This window comes from Phaenicophaeus curvirostris, chromosome 9 (genome assembly GCF_032191515.1).
Source record: "Phaenicophaeus curvirostris isolate KB17595 chromosome 9, BPBGC_Pcur_1.0, whole genome shotgun sequence".
Taxonomy (NCBI): Eukaryota; Metazoa; Chordata; class Aves; order Cuculiformes; family Cuculidae; genus Phaenicophaeus; species Phaenicophaeus curvirostris.
In genome coordinates this window covers 25,310,491-25,335,417 of record NC_091400.1, presented here as the reverse complement: position 1 = coordinate 25,335,417, position 24,927 = coordinate 25,310,491, and the positions used below count along the sequence as shown (strand labels likewise).

At 36.1% G+C, this 24,927-nt stretch overlaps 1 protein-coding gene across 2 annotated transcripts in view; it reads right to left on the bottom strand.

Moving 5' to 3' along the window:
• Positions 1 to 24,927, bottom strand: part of NRG3 (neuregulin 3) — a 390,074-nt gene that overhangs the window by 212,162 nt on the left and 152,985 nt on the right. For both annotated transcript variants that reach the window (XM_069863204.1, XM_069863205.1), the window contains exon 2: positions 17,191 to 17,320. In XM_069863204.1, coding sequence (XP_069719305.1) covers positions 17,191 to 17,320 — 130 coding nt within the window. The remainder of the gene's footprint in view (positions 1 to 17,190; positions 17,321 to 24,927) is intronic.

Below are 24,927 nucleotides of genomic sequence, written 5' to 3'. Positions count from 1 at the left end.
TGCTATTGTCTCATAAATATGCAGTATCAGATGGAAAGAAGCTACCATCTCCTAAGCCACCATCTCCTAAGCCTTTCCAGTTAGCTAGATGTTTAGTTATAAGGTATTTATCTACTCAGTTTGGTAAATATTTGGTTTCTATGATACTATTGAGATTTATTCAGTCATTGAAGCACAGAACTAAGATGCTTCCTTTGAAAGAATAAGTAAGTATATCATCTAAAAAAGATAATGTACAGAGAATTCAGTTGCCCCATGAAGAGATAATGAGGTGAGCTTAGAGTTTAAACTTAAAGTTTGAAAAAGGATTTTCAGACAGCCTTAAGCATAAATCACAATGAATTATTTCACACGCATATAAACTTCGCTTTAATCAAATATGAAAGCTTTTCACAGAATCATAGAATCACTAGGTTGAAAAGACCCACAGGATCATGCCCCTCAGCACCTCATCCACCCAAGTGACAAGGGACAGGACAAGAGGAAATGGCTCAAGCTCCGCCAGGGGAGATTTAGGCTGGACATTAGGAAAAAATTTTTCACAGAAAGGGTCATTGGGCACTGGAACAGGCTGCCCAGGGAGGTGGTTGAGTCACCTTCCCTGGAGGTGTTTAAGGCACGGGTGGACGAGGTGCTAAGGGGCATGGTTTAGTGTTTGATAGGAATGGTTGGACTTGATGACTCTGGTGGGTCTCTTCTAACCTGGTTATTCTATGATTCACCCATCTTTTAAACACTTTCAGGGATGGTGACTCAAGCATCTTCCTGGGCAGCCTGTTCCAGTGCTCAACAACCCTTTCTGCGATTGTTTTTTTTTTTTTTTTCCTAATGTCCAGCCTGAACCTCCCCTGGCAGAGCTTGAGGCCATTCCCTCTTGTCCTGTCCCCTGTCACTTGGGAGAAGAGGCCAGCACCCTCCTCTCTACAACCTCCTTTCAGGTAGTTGCAGAGAGCAATGAGGTCTCCCCTCAGCCTCCTCTTCTCCAGGCTAAACAACCCCAGCTCTCTCAGCTGTTCCTCATAAGGCCTGCTCTCCAGCCCCCTCACCAGCTTTGTTGCTCTTCTCTGGACTCGCTCCAGAGCCTCAACATCCTTCTTGTGGTGAGGGGCCCAGAAATGAACACAGGATTCAAGGTGCAAATACAGATCATGCTTCATTAAAAATAAAACACAATCCCACACAGCTTGGAGAAAACATCTAATGCGTCTTATAAATTATTTTGCAGAATGTTTTTCTTTGTTCCAAGCATGCAACGGTACCTTACACACACTTGTCTTTCCCAATATAATTTCTTTAACAGCAACATACCTTTTTTCATATCACAGCTCAGAACACAAATTGTTTGTATCCAACCAAAGACCAGAAACTACAGAATTGACTACAATATCCAATACAAAATCCAGACTTATGCATTAAATATGCCAACATGATTAAATTGTCCACATTTAAGGACATTTTAATAAGGAAATTATAATATTGTCTATCCTTCATTGTTTCACTATATTTTACTCCAAGAGCAAATGATGGTTGCCATGAAAGCTGGAAGACTGTAATTGGAGATCTTGAGTTTTCATGTACTGATTCTGTTATTTTTTTTAACTTGTACTTTCTTAACTTTTTACAGAAATACTTAAAAAATGGCAAAAAAAAAAAAAATACAGTTCGTAAATTTTGTATTTCCTTGCAATTAACCAGTGCTGCCATTTCCATTCAAGGTGTAAAGGCTAATTAAAATCATGCAGTTTCAGCTTCAGTTTCATGCAGGTCCCTGCCAGGAGAACAAAGGATAGTAAGAAATACAGATTCACAGGTATGCAGAAAGCAACGTACAGTCAGGAACCTGATTAGGGCAGGACAAAATCAGTTTCACATCAGACCTTAGCAGAAGGCACTGAAAAAAAAAAATACAATAATCTGCAAAGATATTGAGTTTTCTGGTGGCATTTATTTCAAAGCTAAAACAGTAGTTAATACCATAACTCAGTTAATTCCGAATTTTTGTTCACGTTCAGGCATCTTTCTAGAAGAACATGGTGATTTAATAATCAATTCAATATCCAGTGCTTCACACTTTCCAACAAGAGTAAAACAAATAAACACTTACTGACAATTTCAAAGTACAGAATTTAAAAGCAGTACTTTAAAGCTATATTTCATATTCAGCAACCTCTGATGATAAAAAAGAAGCTATAATTTAAATTAATTTGGTTGTGATAATCTTCAGAAATTTAAAATATAAACTTGAAATAAAGTATTATGGCTCTATTTAGAATTAAAGCTCTTCTGAAGACACTCAAATAAATCTCTGCTGAGTCTTATGGTACTTTTCATCAAACACAGTAATGACCCTACACCATAAGGATTTTCTGAACAAGTGTTTAACACTGACCTGTGTGTAGGGTTTTTTGTTCTAAACTTGCTCAGTTACAAGGTTTGGTACATGACCTATAGCACAGCACATTCACACATCAGAAGCAGTACACTAGGCTATGCAACAGAAAATAGAATGAGGACTCCCGAGCATCCTGAGGTTTGCTTCCAATGGGAATTCGTTCTGTGTTAATGGAAATTTAAAATATAACAGCAAGTCACATTTACTCCAGGGATGATCAACTTAGGAAACAAAACACGAGCAATCCACGGGGCACTAAGATTACAGCAGGTCATCTTCTGGCTAATGTAACTTTGAAGGGAACAAATAAACCACAACACAATACCTAGGAGTCATCATTACAGACCTCTGCACTTCCAGAGTTTAGTAAGGGGTTAGAAAGAGGCAGTATTTTAGTATTTTTTAGTATTTTTTGCCTATTAGGCAAAAATGAGACTTGAAAGTTTGATGTTCTGTTTTTAAAAAAACAGTCACTAGTAGTAGAGTTACTATTGACTTTTACTCAAGGTCACAATGTAACTGGTTTTCCTTCTACAAAAGGAATATTTTTGGTTCAAAAAGAATAGCACATGTGAGGGGGTGGAGGGGAACATGGAAACAAAAAGCCTGTCCAATACATAGAGGCTAAAATTGATTAAATAAGCTCAATTTTTTACTGAAGACTACAATTTCATTTGAGAAAATAAAACTTATTCCCAAGAGCTTTTGAAGAAAATATTCTGAAGCATTTTATTGCTTGCAGTCATTCTTCATGGAAATGGCCTCAATTTGTGCCAGGGGAGGTTTAGACTAGATATTAAGAAATATTACTTTACTGAAAGGGTTGTGAAGCACTGGAACAGGCTGCCCAGGGAAGTGGTGAAGTCACCACCTCTGGAGCTATTTAAAAGATATTTGGAAGAGGTGTTTAGGGATACGGTGTTGTGGTGGAGCTGGTAGTATTTGGTTTATGGTTGGACTCAATGATCTAAAAGGTCTTTTCCAACCTACATGATTTTGTGATTCTTTATCCTATCTTTATTATTTTTAGCTTTCCAATTTAAAATGTTTTTGAGAATGCAAAAGTATTTTTTTCCTATTAATAAGCATTTTTATGCAGACTAGCCATATGCATGGTTCAAAGTATCAGCTAGTCCTACAGCGCATAGACAAGGTTAGTTCATAGTGGTACAGCTGCAAATTTAGCACACCCTGAAATCAGAAAGCACGTTTAACAGCTAGTCAACCTGCATGGATGTAGCAAATACCAACTAACAAGACTTAGTCTTCATCTTCTGCCCCAAAAGTGATATATAACTCTCCTTTATAAAATTAGTCCCTTGAGTTAAACTGAGTTGAACTTGCTAGGCCCAGAATACAAAATCCAAAAAGCATCACTTTTGAGATAAACCTGGAAAAGTTAGCCTCTAAAAGGACATATTGTGTAAACGAAACAATAGATTTAAATAAGCTGTAAAGAGAAGTAACAAAGAAAGGGACAGTGTTCCCACACTGAACAGAATAAGTATTAACAGGTTTGAACTTCTGCTAAAAAAGCATTAGACTGGACCTCTGAAAAAATCTTCTCATGGAAAGACAAATGAATGCCCAAATGTATTGCCTAGGAGCATTATAAAATCTAATTCTATTAGACACCTATCAAAGATGACTGGACTCTAAAGAGAGGAAAATTCCCACCAATTATAATAGCTGAAAATAAGACTAAAAAGGCATAGCAAATGCACATTGTAAAGATCATTTTTGTTGTTCCTCAGGTACCTGCTGCATGCATTGCCTTTTTATGTCTGCCATCAATTATTTTTAAACATCAAAGTGATTCTAGTAATATAATATTCCCCTTATAGAAACTGCAGATTCACTATTAATCAGAACTACGTAGTAGAAATGTCTATTATAATGTCTACTGTCAAGACTTACCCTCATAGTGCTGGTCTTCAAAATCCCTTTTCTGGTTCAATGCACATGAACATTCATAACATACTGTGACACCAATGCCCACGATTTTCAATAAATGCATAATCAAAACCAAGAGTACACACTTGCACACCTAAACAGCCTGAGACACTGGGAGAGGGTCACATCCTATCCAGAGTGGCCTTAAAGATAACAAAAATATTGAGCTTTTCTGGTCATGTTTTCTTTACTCAATTTGTAACTTTTTTTTCAAAGTACTTGCATACAAGATCTATAAATACAGCAAATTAGAAATTTATGTTATATCATAAACTAACAATTTGCCCTCCTCTTATTTATTTTCCTTTTTTTTCTCTTTATTCCTTTATGCAGTAACGACTGCCTCTACATTTTACAAATTCAAAGAAACCAAAAGCCTTGGGTTCTAGGGCTTTTTTTTTTTTCAGTTGAAATAACAAGCTTCTGCCTTTGAATTTCCCATCAATCCAAGTTCAATTTAGAGGGAGAAATGAGAAAAGTATGGGGGAGGAACCTGTATAGCATAACTAAAACCACATCAAACCTTTGGAGCTTGGCTTTATCTTCTACAATTCAAAGTAAAAGCTTTCTGAAATAAGTTCACTCAGGGTGTCCATCCCCCTTTGCCATCATGTTGGGCAGCTTTAAAGTCAAATTTCTTATTTTTAGGGAATAAGGTAGCAAGAAACGACAGGTGATCACTTCAAGTCTAATTATCCTAGGTACTGTTCAAGTTGCTTCTTTATGCACAAAATTAACAACACAGAGAACAGGGAAGAATGGATGGCTACACAGAACCAAATATGTATAAGTCACTTGTAACTGAGATTGCCATGACTGAGGAGAACAGAGAAGTGCAGAGAGAGAAAAGTGTAGGCAGATGTAACATTTATCAGTTTGTTTAAACTAATTATCCAAGATATTTTCTTATTTAACACACAATGGAAATTTCAAATTATATTCAACTCTAGTATTCCTTCTGATGTCAGTCTATGACATAATTAAGTATAGGAAAGATCAGTTAGGAATGTTTAACAATTACAAGTGTCCAGAAGGCAACAAGCCCTATTTACTAGATTGGTGCAAAAATAACTTCTATTTTTGTCATTATAAACTGTGATGCTTATTTTGGATTAAACTTCTATTTCATTGTATTCATGTAGTATATCCATTTTTAAAACATGAAATTCACTCTACTTATGCTAATGGTTTTGTTTTCACTATTCATCTACTTTTTATATTATGTTTTGAAACTGAAGATGAAAAAAAGGCAAATTCAAGAGATTTTGTTGTACGAGTTCAAAGGCCATATGAAGTATCAGAAACTGCTAGCAATATTAATCAAGCGCTTGGTCAGGGGATTGTCAACAAAAGTACACCTTGACAATGGTTCAAAAAATTTTATAAGGGAAACGGGAGCTTTGAAGATTAAGAGGGTTGCAGACATTCTTCTGTGATAGAGAACCGATTGAGGGCCATGCAAAAAAACTGGAGAGATTGTAGAAGAACAAAACACTGACCACTCAATAGTTGTTTGACATTTGCACCAAACTGGAAAATCAAGAAAGCTTCAAGAAATGGGTGCTGCATGAGATGAATGAAAACAAACAAACAAACAAAAGCCCCAACGAAATCTTCTCTGTGATTCTTTTTCATAATAAAACTGATGGATCTCTTGATTGCATTGTGACATGTGATGAAAAATGGATTCTATACGACAACCAATGGTGTTCTGCACAGTGGTTGGACTGAGGTGAAGTGCCCAAACACTTCCCCAAATCAATGCTGAATCAAAAGGTCACGGTCACTGTCTGGTACTTGGCAAGTGGAACCAACCGCTATAACTTCTGGAATTCCAGTAAAACCATCGCAGCAGAGAAGTATTGCCAAGTAATTGACAAAACACAACCACAACTGCAATGTTTGCATCCAACACTGGTCAACTGAAAAGGACCAATGCTTCTCCATGACAATGCCGAACCGCATGTCTTGCAAATGACTGCAGCAGCTGCATGACCTGGGCTAGGAAACTCTACCTCAACCATCTTACGCACCAGACCTTTCTCCCACCTGTTACCCCATTTTCAAGCACCTGGACAACTTCTTGCGAGAGCAGGTTTTCCACAGCCAAACAGCAGCTAAAAATGTCTTTGAAAAATTCATCAGTTCCAGGACTCTAGAACTCTATGCTACTAGAATAAACAGATTTGTTTCTTGTTGGCAAAAATGCATAGATTCTAACTGTTCTTCTTTCAATTAATACATTTTATTCTAAGCTGAGATATATTGTTTGATGGGTAGGAAGAACTGCTATTTTTGCTCCAATAGGAAGTATTCTGAAAATTACATGGTGAGGCATAAACTATGAAATCACATAGATAGTCATAACCTGGTCTGAAATAAATCTTACTTGCCCAACAGCCATAACACAACATTAAATAGCGCACAACAGAAATTTGTTTTCCACAGTATGTTATGTTTTATGGTGTGTCTATGTTCACAAGACACAACGATCTTTAAATACTTAGTTTCATATTCTGAGCGCCTAGTAAGGCACGGGAAATAAGTTACATGTTTAAATAGTCTAAATATATTAAAATATATTACAAAAAAAATATAAATATCCCTTTGACATAATTCTACCACAGACAATACCAAACACTGTATCTGAAAAACAAGTAATTGAAACGTCTCTGAAGAAAGATGATCTCGATGCTTTTCTTGTCTCAAAATTGTCTACTATGGATTAAACTTGCTTGAATAATATCAAGATTTAAAGGAAAAAAATAACAATGAACTTTCTTCCTTATTTACTGGAATGGTATTCCTATATATCCTCCAAAACTACAATCCCAGCTCACTTTTCCCATCCTAGCTCTGCATCTAAATGACATCATAAACCTGAGGTGCCACACAGGAAAGAGCAGCAAACAGGAAGAAAGAGTATCTGACAACTTTCCAATCCCGCCAAATAAAATTCCTTCTTACAAATTTTGATGAAATCCATACATAGTTGTTTTTTAAGGTTGAAACATCTGCACTGCTTCCAAGAGTTGCAGCTTTAGAAAAGTTAAAAGAGTGTTTAAAGGCAGCAACACATCCCTCTCTTTTTTCAACAAGCTTGACATCAGGCCAAAATGATTTCCCCAACTATTTATTGATAATAAACTCAAGTGCTGTCCCCCAGGGGTCGGTACTGGGCCCAGTCTTGTTCAATGACTTGGGATGAGGGAACAGCAAACCTTCAGCAAGTTTGCTGATGACACAAAACTGGGAGAAGTGGCTGATGCACTGGAAGGCTGTGCTGCCATTCAGAGAGACCTGGAAAGGCTGCAAAGTTGAGCAGAAAGGAAACTAATGAAGGCAAGTGCAGAGTCCTGCACCTCAGGAAGAACAACTCCCTGCACCACGACAGGTTAGTGGTTGACCTGGTGGAGAACAAGCTAACCATGAGCCAGCTACGTGTCCTTGTGGCTAAAAAGGCCAAGGGTATCCTGGAGAGCATCAGGAAGAGCGTGGAGCAGGGCAAGGGAGGTCTTACCAATGCTGATGAATATCTAGGAGGATGGGGCCAGATGCTTCTCAGTGGTGCCCAGAGACAGAACAAGGGGCAACAAGCACAAAACGGAACACAGGAAGTTCCACCTGAACGTGAGGAAAATCTTCTTTCCCTTGAGGGTGATGGAGCACTGGAACAGGCTGACCAGGGAGAGTGTGGAGTCCCTTCTCTGGAGATAATCAAAACCCACCTAGACACATTCCTGTGCAACCTGCTGTAGGTGAACCTGCTTTAGCAGGGCAGTTGGACTGCATGATCTCACGAGGTCCCTTCAAACCCTGACCATTCGATGATTCTGTGGTGATGAACACCATAATAATCCAGAGTGCAAAACAGGCCGAAAATATTGTTCAGACATTTAACTTAATTCTTAGTCTACAGCCTTAGTCACTAATAGCAGAGATATGCCCTTCAGAAGTGTTCCCAGAAACAACCTCTGACTTTTGCATTCCTCTGTCATATATCCTTTCTACTTTAATAATGCAATTTTCAATAATGCAATGAACAACTATCTTAAGCAGCCTGAAGTATGACCTGAAATTTCCATGCTGATTCAAGCAGGAGTAAAGTTATCATTCTGCTACTGACATTAGCCTTCTTCAGCAATATAATTCTTGTAAAACCTGCAGTTGCTACCTAACAAAGTGGCTGAGAAGGCACAAATGCAATCCAAAAGATGTTTCATTACAAACTTCTGGAGATATCTCTGAATATACTTCTATAAATCTGCTTCTTGTTAGATACCAGTGGCAGGTTGCCTAAATAATTCATCGCTGTCTGAACTGGACTAACTTCAAAGAACTTGTTTCAATTTCAAACAATTCTAACCATTATAGTAATGGGTAACCAGGTTAACAATCAGAATATTTATGTCTTTAATAAAACCCACGTAATACAGTTGACCTGCATATCTAATTGTAGATACCTCTCTTTTCATAACAGTACAGAATACACATATTTTTGCCTCACTTTCACTCTTCCGGAGACAGTAGGAAGGGATTTCTTTGCAGAGCAGGGGTAGAGGGACCAGGTGGGTTTGTTTATTCTTCTCATTTAGATTAATCTAGAGCTCTGTTGGTTTAAAGTTTTGGTGGTTAGAACTTTGATACATTGGCCTGCGTTTCTATTTAAATGACTCAATTGTCCAGAGTTTAGTTGTTCTCCTAACAAGAATTTTTTTCAGCAGATCTTCTGGGAGACTGTCTGCAGATAGGATTAGATTGGAAATGTTCCTGCTTTCAGTGTACTTAAGGCACTGGCAAGGATGAGAATTTAAATGAGAGATTTCAGATGTCTGCATTACACACTTCACAAATTCCTTCTTGCCTCAGGGAGGCAAGAAAAACAACAACAAAACCCCTAACTCATTTCCAAGTTAATTTAAAAGCAGAGTTTGGTGTCAGAATATTTGCATACATTAGTTTCAAGACAGATGCAATGTAAGCCATCGATATTTACAGCCATATTTTTCAGGATTTTCTTTTCTACAAATACTTTTGAGTATACTACAAGAACTATACAATATTTTTTCACTGGTGGGTTTTGGAAAATAAGGAGGGAAACCCAATTCTTATAAATTGATGGAATATTCCTTTGGAGGTGATGGATTTTACTAGTTTGTATTTTTCCAATTTTCAGAGTGTACCTCTTCATCTTGTTTTTCATTTCAGACAGCATGTACTGAGTAATAGCTTTCTGTAGCTCACATAACTCTATTTTCCTTTAGAATTAGGAAACAGGAAGCAGTTTAGATTCAGCTTCTTGCATTAACAGATCAACACTTCATGGAAGTTTGTATTTTATATAGAATGGATTTGAGTCATCTCTACCAGTAGAGATGTGCTATACAATCAAGATGCCTTGCTAATCTATAATGACAAGACACTGCTTCATGTGTAGGCACAAGAAAGGGTGGTGATAAAAATCTAAGGTTCCACCAGTTTTAAGTATTCTTGCTAGTGAGACACGAGAATAAATGCTAGCACAGCACTGCTTCCTAATCTCCCACTTAGGTGCCAAATCAACAAATCCAAGAATTATCGGCAGATAGAAAAAGCTATCTCAGCTGCTGAGACAGCAGCTACATTTCTTGCTTCTCTCTAGTGAAATTCAAGATTAAAGCCCAACTCTAGCTTCAACCAACTGAACAGATCTTCCTAAATGCAAAGGGAGCTGAACTGGATCTCTTTCTCCTCCAGTCCTCCAGAAAGAGATGAGAGTTTGCTTAAGGCTTCCAGAAATGTTTTTGTTTCACTCACATTACTGGCTGTTCTAAGAAATGACACTTCCTTTACATTTGGGAAACAACTGTGTACATCCATAAATGAAAGAATTAACACTGTTTGATTTGGCATATACTATCTATTAATTACAAATGTGTAGCTTAAAAAAAGAAAAAAAAAAAAAGAAAAGAAAAAGGAGGCAGGGGGGTGTGCCAGCCTGTAGTGATGTTTTTTCCCATACTTTATGTTAATTAAAAAGGAATTTACAGTAGTCTTTCAGTATTCTGGGAAAGAGAAATGAATTCCACAGTTTCTCAGCCCTTCTATTCTGACATGAGTTTAAAAGATATCCATTCTCTGAAGCTTGAACATTAACTTTAGATGATTCTATGAATCACAGGTGAATTAAGTTAAATTAGTGTGTAATTTAAATACCTGGGTATGCATTTGACATCTACAGTACTGTGGCTTTTACCTCATTGCTTTGACTGGAAAAGTGCATGTTCATCATAACCTGAAGCAGGAGTACAAATTCCTGGAAATTCCACTGTTTAGTAATCAAAGTTTTTCAAAGAGAGCATTAGAAGGCTTTCTTTGTTTGGTTGGTTGATTTGGGGGGTTTTCTTTGCTTGTTTGTTTTTATTACTTTTTACCATGTATTTACTTTATCCTCCCCACTAAATAACAAGACTCTTAGGAACTTTTTTCTTCCCAACAGAAAATGTTTGAGATTAACAGATAAAAGATGTTTTGGCAGCGACTTCACTGGTGCATAGTGCTAATTGAAGGAATGATACTATGTGAATGGCAACAACAATAATAAACACTGATTTATTGCAGTGTTCAAAAATTTAAGCACGTGCTGAAGGGTGAATTTCTGCAAGCACATCAAGGGAAACACTGAATTACTGACTGTTACACTGCTGCACTAAAACATTCGGTTTTGCAGATATTTGAAAGTAATTTAACTTCATAAAACTTTTCAATTTGCATATATTTTTCAAGCTGAAATTATTTTCTACTACAGAAGTTACAGAAGGCTGAAGATAAGTATCTCCTAAAAGCAATAATCTAGTGGAAAAAAACTGTAAATAAAAAATCCTGTAAAATGGAGTGTTGAGACTGTGAAAATTAATCAATAATTAAAATACTTTGACAAGAAGCTTTCTTGAGAGCCTCTATCTTCTGAATGTTAAATTACAGAAACATGAATCAAGTGTTATTGAATACAGCTGTGTTTGGTGTGCATATCATATACGTTCTTGCACTATTTCACCAGCAGAAGATGTTAAAAGACTCAATCTTTACATTTAAAAAATATTTGTCATTTATTGAATTCTTATACCATAATATCAGATTTGAAGGGGTTTAATTTTAGAGGACTATTAGAAGTAGTGTGGTGATAACTGAAAAAGTATTGTTCTTATGAAGGTGAAGTTCAGCATTTGAACAAAACTATTTAGTTTTGATTCAGATTAACTAATCTTAATCAAAAAAGTACAAATTCTATATGTTGATTACAGAAAATTTCAGATTAAATGGAAAAAAACACGTAAAATTGGGCAATACCAAAAAAATTACAATACCTAGCTAACAAGCCAACAGTTTGGCTTTGAAAAAAAAAAAGAAAAAAAAAAGAAAAAAAAAAGAAAAAAAAAAGAAAAAAAAAAGAAAAAAAAGAAAAAGAAAGGAAAAAAAGAAAAAAGAAAAAAAGAAAAAAAAAAGAAAAAAAAAGATGTCTTGGACTTCGTAAGTTTTCATTTTGAGGGTTAGAAACCACTTGCCTTCAGGTTCATATTTTAAAAGGTTCGAAACGATAAAATAGGTATTTGACAGCAAAGTCATACAACTTCTCCCTGTATTTTCATTGGCACGAGCTTTAAAGAGAATGCAGAGAAGTAGTTTGGACTTGGCGGTGGATTTTGTTTGGGTATTTTTTGTATGAGGGAAAGGAAATACCTAAAACTAGATAAGAAAAGCATGACGTTTTCCAGCACAAAAGGGAAAAGTTGTCAAACTCTAGATTTTTTTATTAATAATGCTTGAAGAAATAAAAGCTTTCACTTATTTGTTGTTTACCAACACTGTCCTGAATATATGAAAACAGCCAAGCTGATTAGACCCTTGGGATGTGCAGTCCACATGACAGACTTCTTGGCCAAAATTTCTGTTTCCTGACTTCTTACAAGCCTGAGATTTGAAAAGTAGCACAGTCACAATGCTTTAGGCACAAAAGCTATTTCATTTGAGCAAAAAGAAACAACCTCACTGCTGAAGGCAGCTACAAGTTGTGAAAGCACTGCTGAATAAGCAGGTGATGCAATAATAATGCAATGCGATATCTATATTAAAATACAGCTGCTTAACAACAGCTTGGAGCTACCTAATGTGGTATCTCAAGTTCATCTCAGCTTTTGTAAACATAAAAGTAAAAATGGCCACATTTCCAGCTAATGATGCATCCAACCACACAAATTTAATCTAGCTATGCACTACAACTATGCTCATAAGCCAATAATTTTCACAACAGGAGGTCTGTTGATTGCCCCTGACATGGAAAGTATCCTAAATTTTAAGTATAGCTTTCTTCCTCCTTTAAATTCTTACAGTCACATGTTATGCTGTTTGCTTAATGCAACGGATTAATTTTGATCAAACCAGACTTCTAATATTGTGACATCAATTAAATATTTTAGTTATTAAATGCTATTCAATAGTGAACAATTTACTGGGCTGGCTTTAAATTAAGTGTTGGAAGTGCTCTGGAGGATTGCCACTGTAATAGAAGATGGGGGGAGCACACAAAATGGAGTATCTGGTATTTTAAAATACCTAGGTCAGACTACAAAAGCCACTAAACCAGGAAAATATTTGTATCTTTTTAGGATTTTTGACTTATAGTTAAGTGCCCATACCACATGCCATTCTCAGAAGTGTTCTGAAAGCCAATTCAGTTTATCCCTTTCTCCCATTTTTACTGACAGCCAGGGCTATGCCTGGATTACAGGTACTACTATGCAAAAGACTCACGATAAAACCTGACAATATATATAAACAGGTATCCAAATTGGACTTTCATTTTAATAGGGAGTGCAATCTTTCTCATCTCAGAATAGATTTCAAATAAAGCTGTGCAACACTGGCATCATTTTTCAATCAACCAAGAGTAAAAACGGAAATTTTTATGCATAAAACCAAGATAATCAAGCTCAAAATTAATCAGAACAAGATGACTGCATAAAAAGTAGATTGTCCTATGAAATCCAAAAACTCTTGAGATAGTAACCACAGTAGTGTTCTGTGAATACATACGTACATCTGCTGCAATTTGGTTAACTGAGAATGGTGTTTCGTTTACTGAGCGTTTATAAGTCTATTCTTTCTCTCTGTTGTTAGAAAACTTATTCAGGTTTTACGCTGCTTTCTTCTTTCTGTGCATACATAATATTCTTAATGGCTTCTTTGAGAAAAGAAATTTAACAGCACAATCCTCTTCTCTCCTGAACAGTCTTAGCCATTCATCCATCCATTGTTTTCCAGACTTAAAAAGGGCAATCAGAAGAAAATGAAAGGACTAAAACTGGAACACAAAAATGTAGAACCTATGCCAAAAAAACCCCAACCCCAAAAACCCAGACTGACATGAGATAGTGTCCTCAAAATGAAATTGTGCAAAGCCTAAATTCTTCTTCACAGCCTACATTATGTAATACCCAGTTAAACAATGATGTGTTAGTGTTGACTGCATATGTGATTTGTTTAGTGTAACTCTCAAAAGCAGCCTTGCCATTCAGCTTTAATTCTCAAGAATGCAACACAAAAAAAATTCAACATATGGAGAAGCTAAATTAACTTTTTCTACTGTTGACCTACCCTATCCTTAAAACAAACTTGTATTAAATCATTCATATAAATAAACACTGAAGTCACACCTTTAAAATAGCACCAACAACATCTAATGTATCTTGTTTGTCAGCTAACCACATGGGAGAACTCTGCCAGTTTTCATCCCCAGAAGTTTTCACCAAGAGACAGTAAATTGTGGAAGTTCATACAAAAACGGAACTATAGAATTTGAAACTATAACCATCCCTAAATATTTTTAGCTCTTCTTCTTCACTAAGCTAAAAAAAAAAAAAAATAAATCCCATGATGTCAGCGCATCTCCTCTGTAGGTGGACAAAAATGGAAGCATGAGGAGAGCTGCTTCAGATCTCCTCATTTACTGTATTACGAGCAGTCTCCAGCAACACGACCTCTTGCCTTTCCCTATGGGTGCAGGCCAGCCTTACTCTCCATGATGTCAGGTTCAAACTAGATAAGGCAGGTAGCTCACAGAACAGAACAGTTCTCAAGCCACTGTTCTACAGCATCCAGCTGTTGGCATCATTACTGGAGTTCAATGTGAGCTCATCTCCTCCTATTGCCCACCAAGAGAATGACAAGTCATGTCAACTGAAAGGTGCCAGAACCGCCAGCTGAGCCTGTTTGCACTGAGAGTATGGTTCCTGAGGACATGGAAGAGGCCTGGGATGCAATTCAAATATTTATTAATTGCTATGGAATCTCTTTTTTTTTTTTTCCTCTTTAACAATCATCAGTATATTAGTCCATAAACACCTACACACAAGAACAACTGCATAACTGCCTTAGGATATCATCTACTAACACTCTTTAGACCTGACAAAGTGGGATGAAAGTTTTTTTGCCACACCAAGGTCTTCTATCCGCAGCTGTTCCACATGGCAAATTCCCATTTCAGTACACTGGTGCTCTGTTCCCAGAACAGATGCAAAATCAAACTCCCAATGAGAACACACAATGCAGCTTGATTCTAAGAACAAAGTATCATTTCACTCTCTAAGCCTTCATAATTCTGTATTCAAATAATTCTTCTAATTGCATTGGGAATTCCATAACCCCTTCATTCTCAAGGAAAATTACTTTTTTTTTTTTTCTCCTAGTTAAGGACAAATCCAGTACATCAATATTGTATTTTTTCTGTATGTGTACATTCTAGCTATTTCAGAGCACAATTCTAGGCTACACAGAGAAAAACACCTGCATCCCACTCATTACAGCACTGAACCTGACAAGGAGAAATACAGCCTATTTCCAAGGTTAAGATACAGTATTGGAAGGTCAAATTAAAAGACTTCTCTTAATTACTGACATACATATTAGTATTTTAAAAGTGGCTCTGAACAAGCGGCTGCTTGCAGTTTTGAAGCTCCTTACAGAATTAAACAAGCCATTATAACTAGCTTAATCACTTTTTAAATTTTAAAAAGTGTCTTCTCTTGCTATAAGAATTTTTATTGCCTTATAAATGTCTTTTCATGTTGCACACTTCAAAGTACCCACCGAAATAAGCAGATGTTTAATTCCCAGAGAATGAGTCAATGCCTGAAACTCGTACAAGCAATGCAAATCTGTTACACACAGGAGCTAACAGAGTCACAAGGAGACCTGTATTCCCCTATGGAAGAATAACATAAGAGATGGTGATGAAAGAATATCACTCCGCTGGAAGGAATGAATACTCAAAACTCTGGCTTGTTTAGTTAAGAGGAAAAGCTTGTATGGAAAAGCTTCTAACCATTATCAGACTGCACCATGAGAATCACAGCAAATATACGAGAATTTGGCAAAGGCAGACAACAGGAAAGATCTTGAAAGTAAAAAAAAAAAAACCCACCACAGCTCTCTCATGAGATATACTCCTGCAAATATTTAAAAGTTTAAACCATACAGTTTAATAAAACTGACTGTTCAATGAAATTAGGTAATAGTCTACTACTCTAGTCAAAACCTCTCATATATATCCATTTCTCCCTGCTAGTAATTTCTATCAGTTTAGTCCAGCTGGAATATTCCGACAATGAAAAACACTTAAATATTTGAGTGATACAATTCTCTTCTTAACAGCTCATGACAATTCCATGAAAGACTGAAAAACTCAAACCTGCTTTCAGAAAAAATAACCTGGATTTTTTTTTTTCTTCTATTTTTCCATGATTAATGACTCATAGTATTTAATCTAATAAGCAAGAAATGACTGGTCATTTAAGCATATAGAAATGAATGGTAAAAAAAAAATTCCCTACATAGCACTAAATATAAAATCTTAGGAATATTCTTCTGATGATAAGCAGATTTTCACCTGTCATTAAATCCACGTCTCCCCTTTCAAAACATGGCAGATATGATTTTGTGACTTTTTCCTCCCCTAGTTTCAGTGATATTTAGCAGCTTAAGTCCCAAATCATTCAGAAAATCTTTTAAGCATCTCAGGTGAGTTTTTTTATTTATATTAAAGATATCTGTGTATTTACATGTTCAGTTTAGAATTTGGGTATATAGACATCTTAGATACACCTTGTGTATGCCAAACACAATATCTTACGAGTAAATTAAAACATCAAAAGTACAGGTTTTCGTTTTGTACCACTTCTATCTAAAAGGTTGTTTGAATAGTTCAGAATTTTCTTTATTCTCATCTTTACGAAGCTGTTACAGTATTCCTTCTGCATAATCACTCCCCTTTTACTGGCCGCTAGATGTAGAATATGTATATCTGGTTTTCCTTTCTGATATTCTTTTTAATACATTTGAGATGGTCATAGACGTTAACAGTAGTTCAGTAATTAAACTTCTCTTAAACAACTCTTTCTCTCTCTCTCAATTAACAATGCATACAGCTATTATCAAGGCTTTACATTGAGTATCCAAATTAAAGGAATGCTTGTGTGTAGAGGAACATAAGATTTTAATATGTAAAATCACCAAAACAAAACATTAATCCTTACTCATTTATATGATATCAAAACAGAGTATTGGAGATTTTTCTTAGCTATAGAAGTAACCAAAATGTTGCTTTTTGTATTTCCATATCTCTATTTGTAAATATTAGAGACAAGCAAAAAAAAAAAAAAAACACAAAAACATCAGCTTTGAGGAACATAACTACACAGATTCCATTGCTTTATAACATTCAAAACCCAAATGCATTTTGTGGGTTCTTTTTATATAATATCTTCCCTGGACAAGAGACTTTTCTTGCAGCTTCTTCACAAATAACTTACCGGCAGTGTTTATGTGATCCTGTCAAAGTTTCAATCACAAAGCATTCCCCTTCATTGAGACAATATGCAAGATCCTTGTCTTTGCATGGCTTAAAGTGCTCAGATCGCTCAGTGGAATACGTTGTAGTATCTATGGAGAAAACAAAAAGAGGAAAGAAACGCTGTAAAGCTAAATACTGGATGTTCTTAAACTATACATTAAATAAATTTGATCAAATTGGTCTCAGCGGCATCAACTGACCAAGACAAACTAATTAACAGGGAAAAAAAAAGCACAGGGAAAGCCAACTTCAATGTGACTGCAATACCATTTGCAATGAATCTTATATTACAAAATATTAGCAGAAAAACAAGCTAATGCAGAAAAGCTGAGCATAATTCCAGTCACTTCCACTAAATCCCCAAGTATCACTTCTAAAATATAAACACTGTTATTTTGTATTCCATAACCAAAATGACATCTCCATATTAACATACTGAAATATGGTTTCAAATAAAATACACTACTTCTTTAAATTAAAAATGAGCAAAAGTAGTAATTTAATAACAACCTTAAAAGCACCTGATAAAACCACAACAACGAAACAAAAAACAAAGCCAAAGAACTAAAGACAATGCTTTTTTGATTCACCATCACAAAAACTGGTCCAGAATTTAAACACAAGCAATACACCACAGATTGCGTCATTTCAGATACATGACCTGTAGACTTCTATAGGTCCATTCAATCACCTCTGCAATACAGTTCAAAACACTGAGTACAGTTTGGGCTGTTGGCTCTAACTTTGGAATAACGCAGTTTGCAAGAGGCTGACAGTATGTCCAGATAAGATAGCATTCCTGCCTCCCAAAACGCCCCTTGAATCTTTCCAATCCAGTTAGATTAAATCAACAATAAAGTGATATTTTCAGAGGAAGATGACTGACTGGCAGATATCTTAATCTGCCTCACTAAGGCAAGTATCTTTCTAATGAAGTGCAATTTTCACATTACATTTCTATAGAGACATTCTTCATAAATAATCTTCGTTCTCCATGTTTAAATTCCTAATCACCTTGTGAGGACAAGGACCAGGATCTAATATACTAATAGATATTAAAATGATAAGAGAATATTTCATTATGTATCATACAGACCAATACAAAATATTCTTTTTCCTGCTGTCAAAGGAATGAAGCCGTGCTTAATACACGTGGAACTCTGCAACGTCAAAATTACGTACATGCTTTAACTTGCTTTTTGCTTATAACTCCATAGAAAGTAAATACCCACCAAGCTAAAACCAAAGTTGAATACCAATACAGTGAGTTCCTTTTTCTCCAGACAAAGTGAAGGAAAATTAATAAAATCCGCTTGAAAATAAAAGGAAAATCCACATCCTAATCTTTGTACAAAACACTTTTTTTTCAACTAAGAAAAAAAAATTAGTTCAAAGTTTTCAGTGGAGAATCAGAAAAAAAAACCAAAAAACAACCTGGCAATCAATTCCAACAGTCTCCCATCAAATGTTTTTGCAGATTCAGAATGAAAGCTCCTGCCATTTCCCCAAGTAGCAGCTCTCAAAAAAAAGGTGCAGGCTACATAAAAACTACTATATTTTTGATAACTGAAAACACACCCTGAAGTGAAATGAATCAAAATGAATTTTGGAAATGGAACGCAAATGCTTTGTGTTGTAAATGCAAACATTGACTAGCACATCTCTGTTGACATTTAGAGAATGATCAGGTTTTATGTAACAAAAACATCTTCAGGTAGGAAAAAAGAAGCCCAGTCACCTTTTAAGGTCAATTTTGCACAGGAGAACATAAACGACCATTTAAAATTTGCTTAGGTAAATACTCAAACAACAGTAATCAAATATGACATTTCTATCCCTAATAAATAAGAAAAACTGAAGATAATGTTATTTGAAAGCACTTGTAATAATTACAAAGGGTAACTAAAACTGTTCGATGAGTGAAAACTCAACTTGATATGTCTTTACAGAATAGAACACTTCTATTTGTCAGTCTGCTCTGAAAAAAACAATCTGTAAAAATACCTTTGTGACGGTAGTTGCATTATATAGACCAAAGTAATCTGAGACGTCCCCAAAGGAGAAGAGCAAAACTAAGGAGACACACAACTTCACACAGCTTGGCTTTGAGGTAGTGATGCACTGAATCCTCAGAGCAGTGTTTGAAGTGCAGGATACTCCTACCATAATTAATTCAAAAACACCTTGGCAAGGTCAGCATTTTAAAGTTTTAGATTAAATATATTCTTCAGAGGTTTTGTTCCTTTTAATTTAATAACTTCTCTGTTCAATATTATTCAAGATGATTTAATCTTTAAAACCCACAGTAGAAAGTTTGCCAATTTGGCAGTGGCAGAGCAGAGCTAAAATTGAGTGTGCGGCATTTTATACTGGCTAAAATACCACTGAAGGTAACAGCTATATCATAGCTTAATTTACTTGAGCACTAACACAAATCACCCAAGTAATTGGACTTCTCTACTGGTAAATTGTTAAACTATGGGCAGCCACTGCAGCAAGCCAGCCTTCCAGAACTGGAGTTTCCTACACTTCCAGAGGATTGATATGGGGGTGCTCTGCCCCTCAAAGCTCCGTCTCTTCTACTTATAAACAAGCACTAGCTGTGATACATCACCTTCACCACTTGGACATGATTTCAATTTTTTCCTACATAGCTTCGATCTCTGTCTCTGGTCTTTCAAACTAGGAACAACAGTTGTAGGCAACAATGTTGACAGCTTCTAATGACAGCCTTGGAAAGCACTCCTTAGGTAGAAAAGTTAACAATCATCTGTTAGCTTTGTTTTTTTCAAAACTAATCCAGTTTCATTAAAAGTCAGGTTTCAGTTACAGTCTTCTCTGACTTGGAAATATTTGTGCAAGTCTAAGCAGGTTGATGCACACGGAAACATCTGTCTATGCGCAGCTGATCTACAGTCTGCAAAGACCAGGCATCTTGGCTACGAAGGCCATCCACTAATATTCAAAAGCGCAAAAGCTGTGTTATTAATTGATATCCACAGTATCCCTAGGGCAGTCTGGTATTTTCTTTTGGATATACTCACATACAAGATATGCGAGTTTTCTGAAAGGCTACAATCTTCCTATTATTTCATGTTGCAATCACAATGAAACAAACTCTTGTTATAGCTTCATTAAATATTGAAAAAACTATATCTAAAAACTTGTTCTGAACAGAAATACAGAAAGAACAAAACAATAGCAAACACTGTAGAGACTATGTAGGTTTCTGGACTTTTTTTCTAATAAATAATAAATCCTATTATTTCATTTTGCTCCTTAGCCCCCTGATACTTTTGGACTCCTAATCAAATACTGAATTGATTTTCCCATGGTGGAACTGTCCTTCGTAGCTTCAGAAGTCTGATGAGTATCCACCACTCTACTGTGAAGTTCGATTTTATTTTTGTTGTTATAAAAATTTGATGAAACCTATGCATTCACTAAATCGCTAGTACAGCCTTTTCATTTATTTCTAGTCTTCGAACATGGGTAACAGTCCCAAACATTTGTAGGCAGCAAAAGGGAACTTCTATTGAGCATTTGGTTGTCCTTGAATTCAGTACATCAATAGCAATAACCCATAATCCCTTAAGGATTTTTTTTGTTTTAATTGTCAAGTGTCCATAAGTTTCATGCAAAATCAGCAGGGGTTATTGATTTCTTCTGGAATCTTTCCAACTAAATTGGAATAAAGAATTTCTAGGCACTTTTGCTCTGTTTTTCTTGCCTCATTTTATCAGCCAAGCTTTATGCATGATTCCCATACTCTAAAAATGGATATAGCACTGCCAAGCCTCAGATCTCACTCTTTAAGCAAATGAACAAGAATCCAGGTCACATTTCAAAGGAAGGCTTCAAGATCTTTTATTTAGAAGCAGGGAGTTGGTTAAAAAAAATGCACTCATTTAGGAACGTTGAAAAAAATTCAGTAGGATGTTTTCAGATTTTGGTATTTAAGGTCTAAATCTTAGCCTGAAGAAGCGTTAGCGGCTTTGTATTCTTGCCTCCTTAATCTATTTCAGGATGTTTATACCAGCACAGGATGACCCATTATAGCTAAATTATTGAATGATCTTCAAGGCATATGATGGATACTATAAATGCTACCTCTTCCTTCAAAGCTACCAGACTCATTGTTTCCAGTCTTATGTTCTGATACTAATAAACCTGTAATTGCAAAGGACAACTGCAGGAAAAGAGAGAATGCAAGACTGCAAATATCCTGGGAAACTAGCATTCATGGCAGCTGTTTCTGCACAGACTTCAGCAGCAGGAACTATTCCCACCCATTACATCTGTTTCGCAGCATTCTGACTTCAGAAACTTTTTTCACTGGGTACATCTCAAATAAAAAAACTTGTACATGCCGGCTTTAAATGATACCCACAATGCAGAGACCTCATTGTAAACACTTTTCTCAGACAAAAAAACCCTAGCTGCAATAGAGAGAATGAAAAATATTATCTAGAAGAACAGCTGAAAAGACCCTGCTTAGCTTCTCTGAAGTCACTAGTGGAAAGGAATTCAAATTTTGTAGCTAGCAAATAACATTCACTTATTAACACAGGGGTGTAAACTTGGTAGTGCATTACAAAGGAGCAATATTTAAGACACCACACTTCGTTTAATGCCAGAGCTTACACACTGAAAGGCCTTTTAAAAATACTGCACATTTTGACTACTAATGGGTATCACCTGCTTTATAGATTCAGTATCAAAATACAAATTATCTTTTTTATCTTATTACCCATTTACAACTGATCATTCCCCTGACAGCCACAGACTTAGGCACCAAAAAAAAAAAGTGAGAGGCTTACTTGAAATCACTGATCCCGTTTTTCAATGCACTACCAAAAAAACCAATTACAAACAACTGGACTTGCAACTCCAGTAAAAAAGCTTTCAACAGCCCCCCAACATATTTTACAATATATTTTTGTATCAGTATTCCATTCCATGAAGAATGTAATAGAAATTGTCATTTAATACAGAGTTACATTTTATCTTCAGTGAAGTCAATAGCAAAATATTTACAATGATTGCGTGTTCTAGGCCAGGTTGGATGGGGATTTGAGCAACCTGAACCAGCAAGAGGTGTCCCTGCCCATGACAGGGGGGGTTGGAACTGGATGAACTTCAAGGTCCCTTTCTGACCCAAACCATTCTATGATTCTATGATAATCAGGCTTCCCACTGCAGTTGTTATAGGATCAAATAGTGCTTTTCTCCTGATATTTTAGAATTATGCGGTAGTCCTAGTAGAAAAGGTCTTGCAAAAAGGTGAAAATAACACACAGAACAGTTCATATATTACTTTATTTCCTTACTATACCCTGAATCTTGAAAACATACAACCTAAAATTTTTATTTCTGTGCTTTAAGAATTAAAGAAAAGGCGGGCAGGGGAAGAAGGTACCAAGCCCTAGTAAGATATTCACTAAATACTTAAATGTTCCTTGCAAGTGTTTGTTGTGACTTGGCCTTAGCTGAGGGTAACTCCTTCAGTTGCCAATATTTGTAAAGTAAACACTGGAGACACCGATTTTTAATGCAAAGCAGCGATCTTCCCTTGTCAGTGCTAACTAAACACTAGCTGGCTTTAGCCATGGGAGACTGCTGGGCTTACTGAATTCAGGGCAAAACCCTGAAGGTATTTACAAATTACAACTTTATTTTTTAAAACAGCAACAGAGTTCCTCTTCTAAACTTTTTGCTTGCATTTATCTTTGATTAAAACCAAAACCTAAATGAAAATATGAGAAATATCTTATTACTTTTACAGAGACAGTTTTGTATTAACTAGCAATTGAGTTCTGAGCGCTGACTATTCAAGCAGCCACCCCTTAGCCATTCTGTGCCAGATAAAATTTTATTTAATGCAATAACACTGAAAAGCTTGATTCCATCATGATATAAAGCAAAACTGTGCTACAGATATGGGAATACTTGGGAGATTGTCTATTATCCTTCAGATTCAAATGAACAAATCACTTCAATTTAGCAACAAACAGATAAAGAAGCAGATATATCAGAACACTGTCATTCACTTTAGTTGGCTTCCAAGCCAGATTGTGGATGTAGCTGAAATTGTTACCAGTGAGAGATGGTCCGGATGTTTTTCCTTGGAGTTTAATTCAGAAGATTACATAAGAAAGCTCATGTGATATTAAGTCAAAAAGCACATTCCCAGGAAATATCTCTCTGCAGATACAAACCACCACATCCTTGAACAGACTGCTCTTCTCCCTATATCAGCAAAGCACAGCACTGTATCCACAAATACTTAGGAAAAAAAAAAAAGCTCAAGCTCCAGAAACATACAAGAAATTAAAGAGAGATGTTCATCTTTCCTAAAATTGGCACATACTCCATGTCAGTGACTCCAAAATTAATTCTTGAAGTGTGACCTTGTTCCAGAAATAAATGTTGTTGACATTTTCCAAATGTTTTGAGTTTGAAATTGCAACACAGTAGTAACCCACGTCTTTAGAAGTATATTATTTTAAAGCCACTAGTGCATTGTTAGCAAAAGAGCAAGTGCTATTAGATAATCGCTTGCTTGCTGCAAAACTCTTACATATTGAAGTATGTCTTTGGTTTCACAACTTAAAAAAAACCCAAACCAAGCAACCACTGTGTCTAAAAACAAAGTACAAAATACATTACTACTTAATGGTATTGTGCAATTGAAACTCAAAAGCAGAAAAGCAAACGAAGCTAGCGTCACTTCTGAAAGTATTATCTCATTACATCTGTCAGCACTGACTAGCGATCCCTGAATATCAATGAAATTCATCTGTGTATGCACAGAATTGCACAGTGGATGCTGCATTCTCCTATACAGCTCAAACCTGAAATCAGTGAAAGCCGAACAAATGGGACATCACTCAGGAGAGAGCCCTGAGACACAGAAGTACAGGGTTTTTCAGAAGGTCAGCATCTAGGAACTAAAGAAACAGGAGTGACTAAAACTCTAAAAGGTTTTAGAGTTCAATGTGAAGAGTTATTTTGAAAATTGAGTCATGACAGTTCTGATGGGCATTCTAGGTGCAGAGTGATTTTGCCAATCAGACATCTATTCATGTGTCCTTTGGCAGAACTTCTCATTAATTGATCTGAAAGAAATTCATAGAGGAACTCGGTGAAAAAGCAGAGTACTCAAGATTGTGCCAAAAGCGGATCCACCATCCCTCACCCAGGCTTCTCTCTCCTTTGACCCCTAGCAATCCCTCCCCATCACAGCATATTGACATCACTGGAGTTACAAAAAGCCCTTGAGATTGGACAGCACCACTGCAACAAAAAGGGACATCCTTTTGGGGTTGTGGAAACAGATTTAGGAAATAGTCTCAAATAGATGAAGAAATTTAAATATAGTTAAATTAAGTGACTTCGAAGGACAAAAGACAGATAAAAAAAGGCAAAAGAAAGTGCTTCCAGAGGTGCATAATTTACTGATGCAATCAAAACTTTGGGGGGGGAAAACAAAGAACAATTCCACATAGGTTAACAGATTCTAGAAGAAAGCAACCATAACATACTACATCTGTGATGTCTGCAATGGCCAGCACTCTGCAATGAAAAAGAAAAAAATACTAAATAAAACCTAGTGTATCAAATCTACAATAGTGTGCATCCAGAAGCTTGTGATGAAACATTTTTTACCTAGTTTGGCTACTGAAGAAAATGTCAT